General features: G+C 40.9%; 1 protein-coding gene across 1 annotated transcript in view; it reads left to right on the forward strand.

The window, feature by feature from the left end:
- The first annotated feature begins 1,304 nt into the window (after positions 1-1,304).
- LOC122616501 (ecdysone-induced protein 74EF) overlaps positions 1,305-23,651 on the forward strand; it is a 62,339-nt gene continuing 39,992 nt past the window's right edge. Inside the window, exons 1-4 of the mRNA XM_043791976.1 lie at positions 1,305-1,461; positions 17,368-18,073; positions 22,077-22,690; positions 23,327-23,611. Of these exons, the coding sequence (XP_043647911.1) occupies positions 22,604-22,690; positions 23,327-23,611 (372 nt within the window). The 5' untranslated portion in view covers positions 1,305-1,461; positions 17,368-18,073; positions 22,077-22,603. The remainder of the gene's footprint in view (positions 1,462-17,367; positions 18,074-22,076; positions 22,691-23,326; positions 23,612-23,651) is intronic.

Raw genomic sequence — 23,651 nt, forward strand, 5'->3', positions numbered from 1 at the left:
ATTAAAGGAGGTCTAAAGGAGGCCTAACAGCCCATCTTATCGCTATTAATTCCTCGTGGAAGCGTTAGTATCTGGAGAAGCAAGCATCACCCAAGCGGGGGAGGATCCCGCAACGGACAAATCACTCAAAGTGTAACACGAGATAAATAAAGGTCATCAAAACAAGAAGTACACAGTGTTGTTACTGGTAACCAGGTGATCACGGTTATTACAAATTTGGTGGGACGATGATGTTTCTCGCACATATTTTGCAGACCAACAAAATCGTTACAAGTGGCAAAAACACATATCAGGCAATTTAAGCAACAGGTTTTATATTTGAAAGTGAGTATATACTACTATTTACTTTTTGGTGACAGCAGAAAGCCAACTACGTGAGTTTCGATGCATATTATTGAAATGTATCTTACGTTAATCGAACGCAAATGTTGATATATTTTTTGGCCTTGAAATTAAATAAGGTATCGTTTGAATTAAGGTAGGCAAAGAAAAGAGTACAAGAGTACCACAAATCCGACGTACAGAGGATGCACTGTAGCTGCCCTTTCTCTTTGGCTCTCGCTGCAATCGCAATCGCAATTGCATTCCGCTCTCTTAGCCTCGCTTACGCTCACTTCGCTCGGCCACGAGCTTTGAAGTTCAGAGCGTGAACTTGAGCGTTTCTCTGCCGTTGCCGCTGCCGCTGCGAGGTGCGAGGTGCGCTGGTGTGCGTGAGCGGGTCTCAGTGCAGCGCAGTGGCTGTGCGCGAAAATACGCTGGTTCGCCGTTTAGTTGTCTTTTGACTGCTGTAACGGACAGTCGCAAATTTTCCCGCAACTCAGATTCGAGCGCTTCGAATGCGAAGAGGAAAACCTTCGCTTTTCAAACACACATAACAAAAAAGCAAACCAAACCAAACAACAAAACAAAATAGCCAGCAACAAAAATCAATTGTTCAAACGTAACTGTAACTGCAGCGTTCGCGCCAACCGACCGCCCGCCTGCCCGCCCGCTCGCCCGCCCACTTTTCCGCCCACCGTCCGCGCCGTCGTCGCGTCGCTAATTAAACGCTTTGCTAGCGATCAAAAGTGCAATCCCACAATCCCAAAATATCAAACAAATAAAATGCGTTACAAAGAGTTCTTCTAAAAGCAACGAAAATCGCGCGAAAAAATCTCGCTGTTCAAGTGGCCTTACATTATGATTATTCATTAAAATGTCAATTAATTAATCCAAATATCTGGTGGCATCTGACAGCCTTTGGTCGGCTCTTCCCGCCCTCCCCTGACCACGCCCCACCCCCCCATAAAGAAAAGTGCCTGAAAGTTTATACATATTTACACAAGAATTTTAGATACTAAGTGATACAAATATCGCAAAATAACTGATCGAAAACTTGAAGCAATAAAGTATTTGATTTTTTTCTGCTGCTGCCGCAACATAATGGATATATCGCCAATTGGATTACTTTTGCTTGAGATGGTGAGTGGCTAATTCCAGAACCTTGTTTTCCTTTCGATCGACCAGCACATCGCTCATACGCAGCGTTGCATTCGCGGAGTTGCCTCGAATGCAGGAAGCGAATGGCGCACAAAAAGCTCTCTATGCATTTCGTCATCGGCGCACATACATTGCACATTGCGCATAGACGCATGTATGTACATATGTATGTCTAGCTGCATACTTGCAAGTTCGTGAAAGTGTTGGCAGTTAGCGGGGGAGGAACTTCCGATGGGGTTGGAAAATGGGTGGGAAAAGGGCCTGGAGATCCTGCCAGAATATCCTTTTACTAAAAGTTGCATTTGGTGGACTACCTAAAATATAATGCAGCACAGTACTAATAAAAGCTTTTCTTTGTTAACATATCGAGTATTTGACATGTTTTCAAAGAAAATGTGCGAAGCGCTCGCTTTGTTTACAAAATTGCTTTCTATAAAATATAATATATTCAATATGGTTTAGATGGTTTTCAAATGTTTTTAATTATTCTTCAGCACTAATTATTTAATAATTAATGAGCTATCAGTTGTAGCTCATTACATCCTAACAACATAGCAAAAATGCAACCAACTTGTAGGAAAACTCGTTATGTAACAAGTATTATGTGCTTTTATGAACTTTGTAGTACTTTGAAATGCCTTGCAAACATTTTTAACAAGAATACATTTTCAATTTGATTTTTTTTTTAAATTTTAAAGCATTTAGCGTTTGAGTCTAAAAACTGCTTTACTGCACTGCAATGCAATAACTGAATTAAATATTTGTTCATTCACATTTTCCTTCTTCCCTTTTATTTATTTTTAATGCGGGCATGACTAATCCCAGAATAGAGGAAATACAAAAAAAAAAAACGAATTCGCTGAATTTCAATTTGGCAAGAAAACTGTTTGCATGTTTGATTTTGGATAATGCTCACCCTTCTAGAATTTCACAGCCCAAAGCGCTGGCCCAGTTAAGAGTTCAGTTGGGGTTTTAACCAATTAACAGAATTCGAATTCGATACAAAGTGAAGAAGCGATCGTTAAAAGCGCCAGCCACAGCACATAAATTATATTTTGCTACTTTATTAAGATTTTGTAAATGCTACATGTCAATCCGTTTCGTTTTTCGCCTCCATTTGTAAGCCACAAAACGAGATAAAAAACCTACCCAGATTTGCAAGTCAAAGTTAGGCGATCGGCCTTCGAAGGGGGCAATAAATAATACCGCCTGACCCGAGGGCCCTGAAAATACGTAGGTACTTCCTAAAATTTATTCCGTTTGCCGCTGAGCAACAGAATCCCTGACCAACCTCACCAAACATCGCCATTCCCCCATTCCCATTTGCCAAAAATAAACCAAAACAAGGAAAAACGTATTTCTAAAAAATCTAAGTGGGATTTGCGCTACCCGCCGATAAGAAACTTTAAGGTAGAGCTCTCACCTAAAATTGATTGGATTGAATTGATTCCTGCCTAAGTAAAAGATATCTCTAACTTGGTGGGGCAGCAAACTATAAAGTTCTTCAAAAACTATCTAAATGTGATACGGAGCGAGGGAGAGGGCAGATCGGGAGAACGAGACAGAGAACGAGGAGAGAGGGAGGGACGGGCTGAAAACGTTTGCAAAGGCAATGAACGCGAGCTTTTGGCGTTTTCTTCCGATAACGGGCACTACGTACACAGCACACGCACACCAGCGAACCCTCGAATATCAATAGACCCCCGCACAAACACACGCACACACTCACTCACACTCGCGCACACACACAGATACAATCGGCCGAGTTCGCTCAGTTTCGCGCTAGTTCAGTTCAGTTTTCCTCCCATGTCGCATGACCCTGGCCTGCTATTGAAGCTCTAGACACATTCGGAGGCCGATACAAAGCGCACCATTCAAAATATATACTAGGTGTTGTCTATGTCTATGTCCGCGCACACACGCACACATGCACACATGCTCAAATGATACTAGTTGCCGGCGTACTCGTACCCAAAGTACTCGCTTTTCTTGCCTTTTCCACTACGGCCACTGCTGCGGGTATCCGTTGGATTTCGTTTCTGATATCTGAAATATACAGATACGTAGGAATTATGTGGGAGTGATGGCGGAGATTCTGTGCACAGGTGCAGGAGGAGCGGGAAGTGCTAAACTCTCTGGTGACAAAGTCAAAAGTGCAATTAGTAGGGGAAAACTGTATATTTTATTACTTAGCAAGGCCACAGTGCTTGCGGTTCCTATCTCAAATAAATAAAATGAATAACTATGGAATATAAATGGGGAAAAAACTAACAGAAGATATATAGTTAAACAAGCTTTTAATCTGTCCAGATTGCATTTATAGATATTCCTAGATTAACAACTCAAAATCCAATTTAAATGTTCCCTGATTATATTACCTATTTAATATTCATGAAATATTCTTTAAGAAACTCTGCCTTATTTTGTTGTTAACTTTATTTCGTTTGCCAAAAGTAACATAGTCGTGGCGGAAGTTTTAAGTTTCATAAGGGCCTTAAAAATTGGAAAGCAAGCATTTTAAAAACATGCCTGCAAATGCTTCCAATTATCCAAATGCACTAACCGCCATCCTTGTCATGCATATGTACACTTAAAGCCAAAAAGCACCTAACATTAATTTCTGTTTTGTGCATTTTGAAGTCCAGGGGCTCAGCACCCCTGCTCGAACTTCCTCATTCCCAAGCCATACTAACCATACAAGCCATACATCAGCATGATTTACGGTAAGCTCAAAACTCGAATGGCTTCTAGAGTCATAACATTTGGCCAAAGCTAAAGCCGCGGTAATCTGGCCAATCGGCTAAGCTGCGAATGGCATTCCGTGATCTTGTTTACTGCGGCCAGCTGATAAGCGGCCTACGAGGCGTATACTTGATAAAAATCGAGCAGAACAAACACAGAAGCAACCTTAGACAAATCAAAAGAAATCCACTAGATGCCCCGGCCAATTGTTGAAATATTTGTTGGGTGCTCTTGGGCAATCGCAGCCTTGTCTAAAATATAGGGGGGTGGTGGGGTAGGCCTTCTGCTTACCAACACAAAATAAAAAACTAGTTCTAAGAGTTATGTGAATGATATTAAAGTGACTATGAGCAAGCGGACAGCAGATGCTTCGTGCCAATGAAGTTGATACCCACAAACACACATGCTTTTCAACCTTAAGTCACGTTTGGATCTTGTGGGTCTGCGACCGCGTCATTTTGTTGGTAACTACATACGTTGTTTTCTTGGCATTCTGTATGGATGTATGGCAGTATGGCAGTACGGCTGTACAAGTCTCAATGTTTTTGTTATTGTTTGCCGCTTGCGGCAAGTTCAACAAAACATGAGCCGAAAAAACCCAGCCAAAAGCACATACTGCTGGCTCAACGCTAAACTTCTGCCCCCACAACACACAATTCGGCACATTGAGGTTCAAGGCCCCCGGCCCCACAAAACGGAGTGGAGCAGAGCGGAGCATTCGACTCCGCAAGGCCAAGTGCAAGTCCAAGTCCGACTCAGTCGTGGCTTTTCGATTAACCATCTAGCCATATGCGGCGTATGATTTTCAGTTTTTAGTTTTCAGTTTTTGGCTTTCAGTTTTCGGTTTTCGGTTTTCGGCTTTTGCGTTTTCAGTTTTAAGTTTTCAGTTTTAATTATGCATTTGCGCGGCTCGAGAGGCACGCAAGATAAAGAGTAGCCATGACAAACATTTACCCCAATAGGCCTGAAATGGCAAGTGGGGCTTGGTGGATCGCGGGCACGTGCCCCAAACGGCAGTGAGCAGTGAGCAGCAGAGATTAATCAAAAAGCCAGCTCACAATGACATATGGCAAGTGCTTAAAGCAGTTTGAATGCCCTTTAACAACGGTTTTATGCAATGAATATTTTATGCGCTATTTTACATCATGCATAGTGTATAAATAACATATTAGTAGTTTTTAAATAATAATGAAACAGATAACTAAATTCAAATACAAATTCGAAGCTTTGCATTTACTTTACTACAAAATTGAATTCAGAAAATATTTTTGGCATTTAAAACAAAATCTTTAGGAGAATTATATTTTATTTCTTAGGAATGTCGTCAATAAATAATATTGTTAATATTTTCTGCAGTATATATCCTCCAGAAAATATAAATATTTTTTTCATTGAGTACCAGAAAAGGTTGCTTATTTGTATTTATTTATTTTAACGAGCAGCTTACAAAATCAATTAACGCTTTGAAATTGTGTCTTTAATATTTTGCTTAAATTGGCATTTGCAATTTAAGCTGTTTAAACGGCAAAGTAAATATTATACATCTTGATATATTACTTAACAGCCGAAATTTTAATTTTGAGCCGCTTTAAGAAATGTATATTTTCAAAGGGCATTCAAAAATATATCGCTTGTATTGTTGATTATCTAAAGAAGTATTATTTATAGGAGCAAGTAGTACCATTTAACATTTGAGTGCCTTGGCTTTGGCAGATAAAGGCACTTTAAATCATTCTTAGCTGGCATTCGCCGCATAAAAAGCTCTGCAGTAAGGAAATCGAATTCGGCTTCAGTTCGCTTTCGTGTATCAGATTCACTTTAACTTTTCGGCAGCAGAATGGCAGGTAAAGAGGCAGAGGGGGCAAACAACGTCAGAAAGGCAAACAGGCAGAAAGACAGAAAGGCAGAAAGGCAAGGCAAATGCCAGCGAGTCAAGTCGCTCACCCATACACCCATACAAGTGCCGAAAATCATGACCTTCCACAATGCCAGCAGAAAGCACACAGACCACAGCAACAGTTGGGTTCAGTTCAGTTGAGTTAAGTTGAGTTGAGTTGAGTTGAGTTGAGTTGATTTGAGTTGGATTGAGTTGAGTTGATTTCGGTGGTTCGTTCTCCCTGCGCTGCGCTGCCTTACTTGTTGTCGTTGCTTCTGCTTCTGCTTTTGCTTCGTGAGCGAGCTAGCTTTTTCACTTCTGTATTTTTGGCAATGCGTGAGTGAGACACACACAAACACACACAGGTACGCACACACAGATACACTTGCAGACGGACAGGCAAATAAGGCCAAGGTGACTCACCTTGATTAAGACCCAATCCGAATGAGTAGAAGCAGCAAGAGAAGTGCCGCCTGCCGGTACAACAACAACAACCGAAAGAGCAACGGCAACAACCACGGCGAAACCAACACGGTTTTCAATGACCTTGCCCAAAAAAAAGCTCCGAGCATAATAATTAAATAACTTGGGCCAAGCCACTGCCGCGTAGAACCGAAAATCAGGCTCGAAAACGAAATTGAAAATGCCCAAGTCATTGCCAAAAATAAGATACAAAGGTACACAGAGAAAAATGAATGATTTTACAGACAATATACATAGTCGATAAACTCTTAATTTATATTTGTATAATTTGTTTGGTAAATTATGTCAATATCGACAATATTCATATATATTACTGTATGAAAATTAAGAAAAATGTATATTTTTCTTTGTGTATAAAAATATTGGGGCCCCCAAAAATCGAGAAACAGAGAGAGACAGCGCGAGAGCAAGCGAGAGGCAGAGAGACTCCGCCAGAGGTCAACGCCAGGATCAGTGACATTGCCACCGCGTCATTCTCAGCCGACGCAGAGCGTGCATTGACGCCGCGTACATTCACTTCAGCGCCGAAAAAGCCAAAAAAAAAAACAACAAAATTAAAACAAAAATTCACTCTTGGTCTGGTCCGCTCAGCCTAGTCCGTTGTCAAGAACTGGGAACAGCTGCAGCTCCAAATGGTGGCAGTAATAGCCTATAAATATCTAGAATCCCCAAAAATATTCTGACGATCGTAAAAAGTAATAGTGTTGTAGTAGTAAAGTCATTCGTAGTGTTGCAGCAATTAAAAAATATTTACTGGGTTTTTATTTATATGTAAATATTTTATTCCTAACCTTTTCCATTGGAATTCATTATTATTTCTTATCCAAAATGCCTGAATAATTAATTTTAGATATATACATTTTATTTTAAATGTTTATTTTTTACCATTAAGTATGTATTTTATCTAAAAGCTTGGCCATTGCATATCATATGTCTATGTACCTTTCCTAAAAGTCAAAAGTCCAGATTCTTACTGTATTAAATGTAATGTAATAACATTACTTATCCGCAGCGTGGTACAAAAACCATCAAAAACTGCAATTAATATCCAATCTGCTTAATTAGCACAAGTATTTCATTTAAATGGCCCTATATTTCCGAATTTTGATTAATTTCACATATGAACACAAGTATCTTAAACACAAGTATCTTAATTTTTAATGTTTATCTAATAAAAAACACCATTGAATGCCACCAGAACTACTGGTGAGCTATTAATTGAAAAGGGGCCCACATTATGCATTTTAATTGTGCCGGCGTTCCTCGACCATATCAAGATATTCTTGAAGAGTCAAGGATCCCGCGACTATATAAAGTTGATTGTCCTTCGCCGCTGCCCTGAGCCGGCAACAACAACGACAACAACAGCGCGTGCGATTTACAGTTGCATTGGCAGTTTGAAAGCCCAGTGCCGTCAGAACTGTAAACACGTGCCGCTCCGAGCAGCCAAGGCTCCGCGGTTTGAGAGCCACATTTGAGATTCTAACGCGCCTATCTCAATAGCCCCCAAATGCTCACACCATTACACACGCGCATTTAGCCTTAGTTGAGGTCTCGCCATGCAATGCAATGCACCTCGAAACGCACGCACACATGTGTGCGTGTGTGTGTGTTGCTGTGTGTGTGTGAGCACACTGGCGTTGGAAACAACTCCCGCGCTTTTTCGCGCCCGCAAAAGAGAGTGAGAGAGAGAGAGTGAAAGAGAGATGCTAAATTTAGTTCAATGAATTCGAATGTTTCCCTGCTCTCGCTCTCTCGCGCTTTGTTTTTGTTTTGTTGTTATTGTTGGGGCACAGTGCATTGACTACCGCAGAGAGCAAGGCACGTTACTCCACTCGGCACCACCCACCACCCCCTGTGGCCACCCCGCACTCGGTGATGATGATAATGACGTTGCCAGCGGCTGAGTTTCTGCAACTGCAACAACGACACGATGATGATGATGATGACGATGGTTATCGAAGGTCTTTCACCCGAACTCGGTCATTGGCGTACATTTGTGTGCTGCTGCTGCTTCAGCTGCTGCTGCCTTTGCTGCCTCTGCTGCTGCGGCTGCGACGTCGCTGCCACCGATGATGTTGCTGTTGTATCTGCTGCTGGGCTTCTGCTTCTGCTTGTGCCGCCGCCGCCGCCGCTGCAACTGCAGCTCTGTCTTACTGCCGCCGCTCGCAAATCCAGAGCTTTTCAAAGTGTACATGTCGCAATTTCTTAAGAAAGTTCAATTACCCCAAACAATCAGATTTACTGTCTGTTTTTTTTGATGCATATACTCGCTGGCCGCACAGTGGTTGCAGTGCCGAATGTTGTGCTCCCTTTTTGGGGCCCTTTTAAGCAATTTGTTAGGCAGCTTATTTTTAAACTCGTACATCAATTCACAAACTAAAAGGGAATCTAAGCACTTTGTATTTTCGGTAAATAAAAATTAGTTATTGATTGCAAAGAAATGTTTAAAAACTGCTAAAAACATTTCTTTAACTAGGGAATCGCCTTTAAAACACATTATGAAAATGTTTAAATAAAGTCAAAATAAGACATCTAATTAATCATTTTGTATTGTGATTGTTTTTCTATGTCTTAATATATTTATTTAAGTTTAAATTATTTTCTAACCTAACATAAAGTTATAACGCACTATCTCAGTTAACTTGTCTAATTTTCACGGATAAAGCCCACTGTGCAGTCGCTTGGTTCATTCGCTTCTTTCGCTGCAGTTTCGTTGCTGCAGCCGCTGCAGCGCCTCTGCCGCCGCCGCCTCTGTCGCAGTCGGCGTCGCTGGGTTGCAGTTTTCTAATGTTGCCTGGCATGTTGGGAATGGGCATGGTTGGCTTTTCAGCTCTCCAGCGTGAGGAGGAAGCGGAAGCGGGGAGGAAGCTGTTGTGTGTTGTTGGCTGGTTTTATGGTGCATCTTCAAATGTTTGGCTTGCACTATCGCCCCGTCTCGCTCGCTCCTATAGCCGTCCCTTTCGCGTTTATTTGCGTCGCTGCATTCAATTTCAATGAGAAATGTTTTCTTCTCGTTTTCGTTTCTGTTATTTTTTTCTTGTCTTTTTTTATTCTTCTGCATTCGGATTCGCTTTTGTTTTTTTGGTCATGCAAAGATATATACAAAAACGTTTTCCCCTCTTTTTTCTCTCTTTTTTGCGAAATGCAGATCAGAATCGGATGCACTTTCCCTTTGGAAAGGTTTTTCAGATGGTATTATTTAAACACAATAATAACTAACTCTCTCAATGGAAATGTTAAATATTGTTATATATTACAAATCTAACTAATCCGTTTTCAAGGCTCTAAGAGTTTACTAAATTTAATTCTTAAACGTTTATGATTTGATATTGTTATGCATTTTCTGCATTAGAATATTAGAACGATCTCAAATAACTGTATTCATTTTGGATTGATATATATATTACAATATTTAAATGTAGATATTAGCCTCTTCAATTTAACCCACTCACCACTTTCAATCGCTTGTTTAACCCATTCAAATTCATACTTTCATCTCCGTTTAAAAATGAATATGCTTCCCAAAAATTTCGATATGTCTTTCCATTGAACTTTGGCCCTCGATGGCCGAACCTTTTTGGACATTTCAAATTGGCAAGCAAACTCGCCGCCTTCACCTCTCGAGGTAATCCATAATTCCCAAAAGAAAGACATTACTGCATTCGATCTGTGGCCACCCCAGCCTCCTCCGCCTCCGCCTCCGCCTCCTCCTCATCCTGCCCAGCCTCCTCCTCCCATCGGCAGTTGCAACTTTCAAACGAGTTTAGTACTTGCACCCAGCAACGGCGATGGCCATTGCGATGCCTTTTGGCCGGGTCCAAAGGCACGGCATCTTGGCCAGGCTGGGCATCCTCGCTCGGGCCAAGGAATTTGACCGACACATTTACGCTGATGGTTTCGCTTCTTTTTCGGCTTGGTGGCTGCGATTTGGTTTATTCGGGCTTATCTTCTCCGCGGGCAGCGCAATGCATTTTTCCATGTTGTGCATTTTTTCGCCGTTTTCTTAAAATAATTTTTCATGTTTTTTGTATGTTGGTCTTTTTTCGGCAACGGCGACGAAATATTTTCAATGTCTCAGCGGCCAACTTTCGATGGCTTTGTGCGCGTATCTTATTTTTATTTGTTTCGTTTTTCGCTATCAGTGACAAAACTTGCTTCGACTGCATTCGCTGCACCTCTGCCGCAGCGCAGTCGGCGTCGCTGCTTGCGCCGGCGGTTTGTGCAGCGGCGAAATGCAAGTGGAGCTGCATTTCTTAATTTTATTTCACTCGCTCAACGAATCGATCAAAATCGAATATGGATCATTCTTTTTGCTTATGCGTTTTTTCTTGTTTTAATAAATAAATATTCCATACAAAATTGGTTCGGATAATTAGTACTTAAACTGTCACCTTTTAGTTTTCATAAAATGATTGTGCCTCAAAATGTCAGAGCAAATTAAGCGCAAATTGATTTGAATTAGGAAATAAGTAGTAGCTGAGTCAGAAGCCATTCCAACGTGGAATTTGGCTGGGTGTTTTCAAATCAAAAGTGAATTTCCCCATAAAAGTTACTCAATAAAACGAAATAATTCGCGATGCGCTGCATTTCTTGTGGCAGTTTCACTGCTGCTCTTGATTTTTGCGTTATTTTTTGTTTTTTTGTTTTTTGGGTGCATTAAACGGCAAATTGTTTCGTGGGATCAACACAAAGTGCGTTGATCTCTCGGCTGAAAAAGTGAATGAATGCAAACGGTGACGTCGCGCCGCGACGCTACTGCGCTGCTCGCGTGGGCGTCGCTGCCTGGTTACGTTTGGCGGCGTGAAAATAGCTCGAATGTGACTAACAATTAATAAATTATTAATTGCTTTGAATCATGAGTTGTTGCAGGGGGTAAGGGGCGGGGGTAGGGGCCTGCCATACTTTTTGCTTTTTGGAGCAACTCCCGATCGCCATCTCACTCGCTCTCGAACTCTTTCACTCACTCACTCGCTCTCTCACTCACTCATTTCACTCCACTCGACGCGAAAGCAAAAGCAAAACAAAATTCATCGGCCTGCGTTCGCGTATTGCCCTCTCGCTCCCCCCATGCACTGGAAACTTTGATGGGTATCATTCCCACCCATTCCCCCAATTCATTGAACTCCAAAACAAATCATTAAAAGCTGAATACATCGCCCCAATATCCACTAATTCTACAAAAAAAAAAACAAGTTAGCGCGAATTTGTCGGCATTACTCACACAATTCTAGATAGATAATGAATCAGATCTTTTGTTTTGTTTTCTATCATTTCATATAAGAAATTTCATTTCTATCTTTTAGTTTTCTATCATTTAATTTACTAGCTATGCAGTTCGTAAACGCGAATTCTTAAGCACTTTCAGCACTAGCAATTTACTTACAACTTATCTTAAGCTTATCATTAGTTTGATGTAGTTGGCATTACCTTGGAACTTCGATCACTTAACATACATATGATTACGACGGGCACTTTCTTAAATTTGTTTCTCTGCATCTGCCGCCCTCTCGCTCGCTCCCACGCCCCATCTCGCTCGCACACACGCTCCATCCCGCTCTGGTCGTGTGAACTCTGCTTTTGACCGACGAGGCAATGTTGTTCGTTGACCTTTCCCAAGTGTTGTTGCCATGAAAGGAGTGTAAGTGAGTTGTGGGCGCTGCTGCCGCCGCCGCTGCCTCGGTCGGCGTCGCTGCCCTCTGCCCGCTGCAGTTTACGCAGCAGCGCCTAGTTGTTGTTGTTGTTGCTGCGGCCCCGCTTTTGTTTCATATTTCGGCAAAAGTTTCCTTGGTCATTAAACTCTTTAATGCAACGACCTTCCAGTGCGAGAGCGATCGAATCGGCAACGAGGCGAATTTCAATTGAAGTCTGAAGCCTGAAAAGCTTTTTGGGTTTTTGTTTTGCTCCTCCACATTTTCGCTTAATTTCTTGTTTTATTTATTTCTGTTTCTTTTTTATTTTTGTCTTTTCCCCAGCTTGTTGCCTTTGCGTGAAGGAGTTTATTGTTATTGACAGAAGTGTAGTAGTAGTGGCGCTTTTGGCCAGGTTAGTGCCTTGAATCTGAGCAATGAACCTGCCGGCCGAGAGTGAAGGTTCCTCGTCGTTTTGGGGCTTTTGAACGCTTTACTGAGGTCAGGGATGGGCTTAAAGCCCGAAGGACTTACTGTGCCCGTGTAAGTGCACTGGAAAATTTGTGGCCACTGGCCGAGTTTTGAGGAATTTTCAAGATTTTTGTATGTGCCTTGCTGATATGAATTGTTGTCTTTTGGGAATGTTAATTAGGTTATCTACAAATGTTTTGAGCCAATTGTGAATGCCAAGCACGAATGTTACTGGGAAATTCTAAAGTTCTTATTTATTTCTACACCTTTGCTTTTAAGGTATCAGTTTAAATTTATCAAATGACTTGTATTATTACTCGAAGTAAAAGAAATGTTCATACTGTGTATCATTCATATTTGATATATTTTTGCACTCTTTTACCTAGAACAAGAAAATATTTGTAAAGTTATTGTCGCAATTTTAAATACTACTATCATAAAATTATTTTACATACAGCATTAAATATTTTCAAAAATCTCGAAATTGTTTGCAAAAAAACACTCTTTAAAACCCTTTCAAAAAAATACAACCCCTATCAATCAAATGAAGTTAATTTTCACTTTTTATGAGTATCTCGATTTTCGTGTTTGCCCGCCAGTTTGCAGTTCCCTGCCCTTTGCAGCCAGAAATTACCTCACAAATTGCAATATGTTTCTTGTGAGTAATTTCGCACAATGAAAAGTAAAATTTGCGGCTGGAGTAGAGGCAAAAGCAACAACAAACACAGAAACAACAACAGCAGCAGCAGCAATAACATAAACAAGCAAACTCTTTTGCGGTATTTGCACTTTTGCGTTAAACAATTTGAATGAATTAAGAGCGAGCCACGCGAAAAAGAGTGTTCACACTTAAGAGCGAAAGCTCGCTCGCAGAGAAAATGCAACTGCAACTGATCTCACAGATTTGCAGCGTTTTGCATGTGTGTGTGTCTGTGTGTGTGAGTGCTTTACTGTAAATAAGTTGTTGTTGCCGCTTTTTGCATTGCATTTTGCCGGGCGCGCTTTATTTTTTCGCCTAATGCTCGTCAGTGTCCGAGTGTGTGTGCGAGAGGGAGAGCGAGAGAGAGAGAGAGAGAGTGTATTTGAGCTTGCAGTTGTGTGCGTGCAACAGCGACTAACTTGTTTTTGTTGCCATCGCATTCGACTTTTTCAATGAGTCAATCCTTGAAATGTTGACTTCCTGATACGCATATGACTATTGAACAAGTTTGCTTTGTTAGATTTTTTTGAAGGTTGCGTATTTTATTCACAAACACACGCGCGCACTCACACATGCACTTCGGTGGGGCACGTTGAAATAGACATAGACACATAGACATAACGACACACATTAATTTTCGTAGTAAGATATGCCCCCTTGCTTTTGTTTCTTATTTTGGCTTTGGCTGTGGCTCTTGCGTTGCATTGCTTTCCGTTCTTTCACTTTATTATTTCAATGCACTTTCTGGGGCGCAGAATAAATATTTGGCAGAGGCACTGAAAGCTATTGACTAATATTAACAGCCTAATTGCTTCAATTAAGTCATTGGAATATGTCATGAATATCGGGCAATTGGGATACTTGTCATTACTTAAAATTGTTAATTTATTACATTTATTGCCTAACTCAACTAAGGTGCTAGTTGGATTTGGTAATGAAAACTTAACTAAAAAAATTAATATTATAATATAATGTTATAGTAGAATTATCAGTTTACTACATCTTATATTTATACTATTTCTAATAAAGGAGAGTTTCTTTATATAAAAATAGCAATCTTTGAATTTAATATATACTATTTGTATAATATATTGCATTTAATGCACTTTTCCTTTGTCTTGGTTGTGTTATACCTGTGCCACAGGAACGCAATAGGTTTCGAAACGAAAACAGTGTGCATTTTCCACTGCACTTGCAGCTATGCAGTTCTGTAGTTCTTGAGTTCTTGAGTTCTGTAGAGGTCAGCGTAGAACAATGGGATCAGTGAGTGGGACAAATGTGTTAGACGACAGCTCTCGGGGACCTGACTCAACTTTTCTTCGCTGGCGCAGTCGCCCAGTCGCCCCATCTCCATCTCTATCCCCATTATCCATTATACATTATCCATTATGCATAATGGCGGTGTCTCGTGTGTCTGCTATTTCTTGATCGCACTTTTTATGGCGCTGGCAGAATAATTTTTCCATTTAACATTTTTCTGCTGCTGCTGTTGTCTGCGCTTATTTTGTTAATTTAATTAGAATTCGTTTTCTGTTGTTGGCTCTTGGCTGGTTAAATTTTTGTTTCTTCTTTTCTCGTTTGCTCGCCGTCAAGAATTCGGGTATAGTTTGTATAGTTTATATAGTAGTGACCCAAGGTCTTTAGTTTCCCATGGCTAGCCTTATGCTTCGTGTTCTGGTGTAACAATGGAGCCATCAGCAGCGGCAGTTAACTGGAATATAACGCATACGCAGCGTGCGCCAGATGCGAATGGGTTTTCGTTCGTAACGATAATGATGATAATAATTTGGTAATTGCTCTTGAGGGCAATGCGGTCCAAGAGCCAATGTGCAATCAGTTAACACAGCTTTACGAATTAACTGTCTCAGTGGGCCAACAGGGCGTATGCGTAATGTGGTTTTGAGGTGTGATTCTAAGGGCTTTCGCGTGACTTTGCCGCGTGGAAATTTCCTTTGGCTCAATAACTAAATGAATCGAAGGTCGAGCTGCAGGTTTAATTGCTTTTCCGAGTAATCAGTTGCTAAAACATATTTCTCAGCCGCTTTGGTTGGTCTTATTTCTAAGTTGCCCTGACCGATTTGGCGGATTTAGTTCCCCTCTTTTAGCAGGAGCAGTGCTTCGTCCAATGCCAATTAGTCTCACATAATGAGGTGCATTAACCAATGGAGTTTCTCCTCTTTCCACCTACGTGGACCGCTCGGCTATGCCGAATTCAAATTCAAACCTAAACGTACATAAATACATCGCTGCGAGGGGAAGGCGACTCGATTACTACAACATTCGTTACGCCCTTGGGCAAAGGGGGTGCTACCTGTAAGCGCAACAACAAGCAGCACCCTACACCTCACAGCCAGCCAGTCGGCCATTCGTGCGGCATTAGCGACTGTCTACAGACTGAAGTCTACCGTCTACCGTCTACAGTCGAGACCCCCAAAGCGACGACCTTAAACTTGAATCGGAATAGCAACAAAAACAGCAGAAGCGGCAGCAAGTGAAGAAGCAGCAGCAAGAAGGTCACCAGAAAACTACAAAAAACAAAAACAATAGCTTTTTGTGGTTACAACAGAAAACAACAGAAAAGCACAAAACTAAGGTTAAAATTTGCCCACTTGCTAAATTGTTTCTGAGGCTATGACTAATGTAATGACTTAAATTAGTCCATTGATCAGGGAACAAGCTGAAAAATCACAAAAAATAAATAAATAAATATTAAATTAATAAAAGCTCATAAAAGATATAGCTCAAGCTGAAACTAAAAGGAATAATAAAACATATTTAGCTAGCAATTGTGGAAAATTTTATGTCAAATTATGCACAGGTCCTAAAAAGTTATGGCTTTGCAAATGTAACTACGAGCTGTACTCGTATAATGCGACCTTGAGACTGTTACTAAATAAACTAATTAAGCACGAAGCTGACGCAGTTAATGTTTTTACAATTTCCAGCTCGTCACCAAAGCATAGAAAAACGTTAGCTTTTTTCTTTCTGCCAAATCGGAAGTGTCTCCAGCTAGTTAAAAACGCAAAAAAGAAATACGACAAAAGTGTCTAAGTTTTGCGATACTGTTTTTTTTTTTTTTGTCAGCTATCCGCAAGCGAGAACAACAACAAATAAAAGGCGCTGGCAAAAACAGCGATCTTGAGCGGAGTGTTAATAATATTTTGTTCAATGAAAAGCCGTGTGGTTGTTGCTGTTGCTGATAGTTTTGTTGTGGCTTTTTAAGCACGACTCGCTCATGTTCTTCACGCACACACACAAGCACGCCAGTCGACACGCATTGAGAGCTGCATACAAATTATACGGCCAGAAGCTTTTGTTTTCATATTATTTTATTCGTAGCCATGACAGTGTGAGAAGGTCACCACTCACACACACACACACACACACACACACGCCTAGGAACTGAGCGCACACTACAGCAATAGCAATGCAAACAGCACACACATACTCACGCAGTAAATAGAAATGCCACCTGTCTCTGTCGCTCCGCGCAGCTGTCTCTGTCGCGCACTCTCTGCAACTAACGCATTTTGCATAGCTCTACTATAGCTATAGCTAAAGTCTATATATGCTATATATCGCGAAAGCTCCTCCATAATTTGCAGGCCCAGAGCTTTCATGTTTTTTCAAGTGCCATTCGAATTCTATGCAGAAATGGGCGTTCGCAGGTGGGGTGTTCCAGAAAGCGTACTTCTAGACTACTATCTTTATATCTTTTAAAAATTATGAAAATACAATGGAAAAATGCAAATAAAGCGGGCTGTAAATAGTTAAATTTATGATCTCTGGCAAAAATAGTTATTGGGAACACCCGCAGCAGATTATCTTGGCCTCTGCCTTCGCGACAGTCGTCAACCGGTTTGTCAATGTCTCGCGCGTTTTTTAAACAATTCCAACTTATGCAGCGAATTTGTGTTTATTTCATATTTATTGATTGCCTTCTTCTTCCACACACCGTGTGGTTTCTTCTTCGGTTCTACTTGCAGAGGCCGCACAGCAAGCCGACATAGGGCGACATCGGGAAATCGGGAAATTGGGATCCACTTGTCTTCGGGGCACCGCCCACCAACGCCCACCGACGCCCATCGACGCCCACCGCCCACAAATGCCCCAGCGCACCTTCAAACACCATAAATGCGTGCCAAAAGCAGCAAACTGGGAACTAATGCAAATTTGGTCAATGCCATCGATATCGATGCTAATGGCAATAAAACCCTATACATCTATCGCATTCGCTGTAAGATAAAATCGCCCAGATAAAGTCGGCCAACTGTGAGACTGCTTCCCCGAACTCCTCCATTTACCTGTGACAAGTGCGGCGGCCAATTAATAATTGATTAAACTGAATGTAAAATGCGCCCGAGTGCGCGGCCAACAAAATACAACAACAACAACAACATCGAGTGGCACGTCGGTCAACGTGCAACAAGTGAAGCAACGCAAAACTGCAAAGAACCACTTTTTGATAACTTTACACTGCCTTACGGTTAACATTAATCATTAATCTTTAATAATACTAGCTTACAAATTGCGCGTAGTTCAATATACAAGCTATACGACAAGCAAAAACAATCAAAATTTATATATTTACACCAACGAAACCTTTTACAACAAACCTTTACAAAGTGAAAAGCAAACCACATTCAGCAAAGTCGAGGATCCTCAGCGAGCAGCGACAAGGAAAAGCGAAAGGTGAGAATGAAATGCTCTAAATATGTTTCTCATATTTCTAAAGGGTTCCATACCACAACATATCTAGTAAATCTTCCAGCGAAAGCGGTTATTTTGTTAAATTAACCATTTCCACCCTTTTTGTTTTTTGATTTTTGTAATATTCCACTTTAATGGCATTCACTCAATTTATAACCCATTCATATTTAGAATATATTTATAATCTATTGATTCGCTACTTGACAATTGCGGGTAATGAACTTGCCTTTTCCAAATCGGAGTATTACTAAACTAGTCATAATGACTACTATTGCTGTAATGTAATGTAATGTATTTTATAAAGCTTCAAGTCCAATTAAATTATGAATTAATAAACGCAGCGGCAAGCTAACATAAACTTCTTCGCTTACCCAAATTTAAACTCAGCGCCTTGTAAAGTAAAGGAAAATTCCTTTTCCCGGCACTGTGGATTATCGGCATGAGTCTGTAGTATCAGTAGTGTGTATCAGTCTTGGTCTTCTTTTTTTTTTAATTATCACTTGATTATTCTATTCTATTGCTTCTTGCCACCAAATTCGACCCATTACATCCCTTTTGAGCCACAGTCCCAGCACAGAATCGCTTTGGCCCACACATGAGGTTTTACTACCAAAATCTGTGGCTGCAACAAGCGTTACATCTAAAAAGATTCATATTTTCACATATTTAAAAATCAGCATGTATATAAAGGCAGTATAAATAACTTTCTAATTACATTTTTAATCGGGCACCACCCTAGGATATTTAGATATTAATTACTAGGATGTATTTGTAGTAAAAACGTCAGCTTCGGAACCCAAATTCCAGTATGGATTGTCGATGCATTGCCTTCGCGGCCGCCTTAAGGTCAGCACTCCCAGGGAAAACTGGAAAGCTTTCAACTTTCGCGAAAGAACCCCGTTGTGGAGAGCACTCGATCAGCCGGCGACTGGGAATGGGCAGTAAAGGGGAGCACTGTGGATTACTGGGGAGCAGTGGCTACCGCTTACTGTTCACTGCTCACTGCTCACTGCTCACAGCTTACTAGGCGCTGATCAGTCGGCGATCGCAAGTGGCGCACCCAAATGGGGAATTCTCATTGCCAGCTGGTCGCCGGGGAGACCAGGAAGTGAATGCGGGCTGCACAGTGTAGATTCTCGGCTAAGTACACATGCCAGCCACTTTCCTATGCAATCTCGCCTGCTAATCAGAGATTGCGTATACGCACTGTGGCACTGTGATTACTCGCCAGGCTAAAGAGGCAAGGGGCAAGGAGGCACAGTGGCATGGGGAACAGCAGGGGGTGGGGCAGCCCAACCGATATTTTGCATAAATGTTGAGCAGCTCGGCCGAATGTCTAATTATGATGGAGCCCGCGGCGAACGGCGAACAGTAAACGGCCAATGGTAAAATGGTAAATGGTAAACTTGGCGCCAGCTGAAGTTGAAGTTGCAGCTGAAACGGAGGCTGGGGCTGGAGGTTTTCCATTGGCTTTTCCTTTCGCGCTTCTCGCTTGTTGATGTTGTTGCTGTTGTTGTTGCCCAGCTCTTTCGAGTTTTCTTTCGCTTTTTCTTTGCGCCCGAACTTGCAGTTTGGCTGGAAAGTGAAATACTTGTAGTTGCTGCCGCCTGCGAGTCGCTCGTATTGAATAATGAAAAACGAGTTTTCCGCCGCGCATGCGCATCATAATGGCAACGCAACAACAACAGCTAAGTTGTGGAAAACCCGAAGAGGCCGAAAGAAAAGCGGCGATAGGCAGAGGAAAAGAGAGAAGGAGGAAAAGAGAGAAGGAGCAAAAGAGCGAAAGAGAAATGATGATGACGCGGGTGCCAGGCGGCGCAATGTTGTAATGTCTGTGCTGCAAGTTGCTTGTGCTGCACTGCGGCAATTGATGTTGCAGCCGTTTCTATTGCTTTTAGTGCCGCAGCTGCATGTTGCATGTGTGTGCTGCGAGTGTGCCCCACACAAGGTTGCTATTGCTGTTGTTCTTTCGACTTCTAATGCTAATATCTACATGATGTGTTGATTCTTCGAAGGTGTTTAATGCTTTCTTTTCTGACCATTATCTATTGCTTGTTTGCTTTTCTTTTATAATATGTCATGTAGACGAATTAATTCGATTTTTTTGTTTAAACTTCTGTTCGGTATTTGCTGCTCTAAATATTTAGTAATTTCTATCCCTACTGCTGCTTTAAGTTTGGTTATATAGTTGCAGTTAGCTTATTATTTAAATTAAATTTCGGTTGAGGAGTGTAAAGATTTCTTTGTTTATATTATTATTATTATTCTTTCGCTGACTTATAGATTACAGATTAGCAGCTGAGATAACACCAAAAATCTGTTTTTGTTATTGATAATAGTGGACACCGTAACTGTTCCCATTTTTTCGTTTTTCCTAGTCTTCATTTAATTAGTAACTTCCATGAAATTTATGTAATAACAACTCTTAAGTTACATCATGTATTTATATATTTTGAATGTAATTTTGAATGATTAAAATGTTGATATACTTTATAGTGGTATCTGTTGTAGCCTAAAATTTCGATTTCCGTTTTTATTTAAGTTTCATTATATTTATTTTTATAAAATCAAGTGGCTTTATTGAAAGGCTTTAAATTTAAAAGCTTATGCTTGTCTGAAGTTATTAAGTTTAGTTTAAGTATAGCAGATGTTGTTTTTCTCCAGTCTCCTATTTTATAATATGTTTTTTTTTCATCTAACGCTGGCACCTAAAGCTGCAAATGTTGTAGTTCTTGTTGTTGTTGTAGTGGTTGTTGTTGCTGGCGAGTGCTTTCAAGTTTGCTGCAGTTTTGTTTTTCCTATGCGCATTTTTCTCTTCGTATTCCGCCTCGTTTGCTTCGTAGTTCAATGTTAACGAACTTTTTGCGCCGTGAATGCAGATTGTTGTTGCAGTTGCAGTTGCAGTGGCTGTTGTTGTTGTTGCTGTTGCTATTGCTGTTGGTGTTGTTTTTGGACTTTCACTTGTAATGAATTTGGCGAGTGCAAAACTTGTTGTTGCCGCTCCATGTTGTTGTTGTTATTGTTGGCGTTGCAGTTCAGTAACATGTTATGTAAAAAGCGTTTTTCCAGCTCTGCTTCTATTTTCGTTTTTCTCCTTATTTTCTCGCTTATTTCCACACTTTTTTGTTGTGCGATTATTTGTATGCACTTTTATTTGTATGCAGTTTTCAGTTTTAGCTTGCCACAAAATTTGTGCTGCTGCACGTCTCTTCCCGCCGCGGCGATGCAACTTGCCCCGATCGCCGAGTTTTCTTTCCGCTCTTGCTTTTATGTTGTAATTCGCAATTTCTAATGTTATTGAACTTTAAAGACAACACACAATCGCAAAGCCAAAACCGAAACCGAAAAAAAACACGAGGCGCGCGGCGAAAAACTTTGATTCAGGGGAAAATTAGTTATAACCGGAAGCCTCAAGGCAAAAATTGAAACAATGCAACGAGACTACTTTCTATATTTTCATCCTCTTCTCGCCTGCCGATCGCACCGCATCGCATCGAATGGGCTTTGTATACATAAATGTAAATATTTTAATGGACGCCCAATGATGCGGCATTGTTGCAATGCAGATGCAAATTTAGATGGGCCGGAATTTCCCCAAGAAAGCACGTTGCTGTGCAATTAAGGCGCCTTGATTTCAGATAAGCTGCTGCGAAACTGAAAGGAAGGGTGTTGTGCACTTGGCAAATATATTAGATGTTATGTTAGATACCACTCACTGAGCTCTTTACAATAACATATTATATTTATTATTAAATTAATAAAAGAAAGGGGAAATGAGAATGAAAGGCTCTTAGATTTTAGCTCTTTATATTATATTGTTATTTACAAATTATAAGCTTAATTATATGCATCAGCCTTAATACTTAGCATATTGATTAATGCAAGTATACTTTTAGAACTCTGAAATGGTATACATAATTGCTTTAAATTCATAGACGAAATAAATTTATGTCTTAACCCATTGAACTACCTTCTTCCATTTCAGACTCCAAAACCAAGCCAAAATAAAATTAAAACTAAAATATATCTATATATATACAAGAGATTTTGAAATCTTTGCACTGTTAGGTGCGTCGAAGAACTAACAATTTTACACATCCACAAGGAACCTTTTGTCTTCACCTTTCGAGCGATCCAATAATCAGAAGCAAAAAGACTAAAGCGACATTTTGAGAGAACCAAACCAAAACCGTCTGAAATAAAGTGCCTAAAAGAAAAACTTTTTCTTGTGAGAAAATTGCAAAGCGAACGGACATCCAAATTTGATACCAAGTGTGATAGGTATACAAATCGATTGAGAGTTCGAGACGGACAGACAGTGTTCGAAGAGAGCAGCAAGAGCCACGAGTAGTGGACACTAGATACCCTTTCCTGGTTTGAGACGCGAGGAGTACCCTGGACCTGGGTGGCATCAAGATTGAGCAGAACTTTCGCGACTGGCAGGGGTACTCAGGAAACGGCTACACGCTGGCAGTGAACAGTATTTGCAGTGCAGGCTTTGCCCTATCAGCGATGCCCTTTATCGACGACGCACTGCTCTGGTGTCCAGATAACGACGGTCGTCTTGTTGGAGGTCTAGACTTGGGCACATGCATAGCCGTAAGTACATCTTCTGTCTGCAGAGTCCTCGGAAACTTAAAGGGCTGATAGTAACTCGTAACTCTATAGATAGAAAGATTGCTTATGAATTTAGTTGGAGATATTTTAACAAAGATAGAGGATAGAGTTAGAAAGATTTCTTTTGAATTAAATCGAGATTTTCTAACTGAGATAGACGATAGAAAGATTTCTTATGCATTTAATTGGTGATTTTTCTACACCTGAATTAAAACTTAAATACTCTCCACGATCTGCAATTAGAATACGAAATAAACTTGAGAAATGCTTAGCTATAAAAACAGCATTAGGATTTATTACAATAATAGTATCCAGGATTGGAATGACTGTGGTTAATTGAAAACATTTTTGCATACTTTGGAAGTAAACGATTTTACTCTACACTTTCGCTTCTAAGATGGAATTTATTTAACTGAAATGAAGCTATTCTTGTTGGAAATTTCCCTAATACCACGATTTTTCCAGCTGCTTTACCTTCTGTAACTAGTTATCTTGAGCACTTACATTACTTTTATTAGCTTGGCGCCATTAGAACAAATCTGAGTTTATAAGCTGTTAGATTTAGTTAAGCTTTTTTACCAGCATAGTTATAATCTTTTGCCAATTCCTATTTCCCAGGACGATTCTACGGCGAACGGAACGGAGAACCTGAACCCCTCGATCCAGTCAGCTGGCAACCCGAACAACCCGCAGCAGAGCGTCGGAGTCGGCGAGGTCCTGGCTTCCGTGGAGTCCGCCGGAAGCGAACTGAATGGAGCGGCGGCCCGCAACGTGAACGTGGTGGTGGAACCGCTCTGTGGAGGCGACTCCTCCGACGAGCTGTTCCGCAGCTTCTCCGAGAGCAACTTCGAGATCGAGAGCCTGCTGTCCGATTTGGCCACCGTCGAGGTGAAAGTCGAAAATGTACATCCGCCAAGAACAGAGAAGTTTACGCCTATTAAGT

Source organism: Drosophila teissieri, chromosome 3L (assembly GCF_016746235.2).
Source record: "Drosophila teissieri strain GT53w chromosome 3L, Prin_Dtei_1.1, whole genome shotgun sequence".
Lineage (NCBI taxonomy): Eukaryota > Metazoa > Arthropoda > Insecta > Diptera > Drosophilidae > Drosophila > Drosophila teissieri.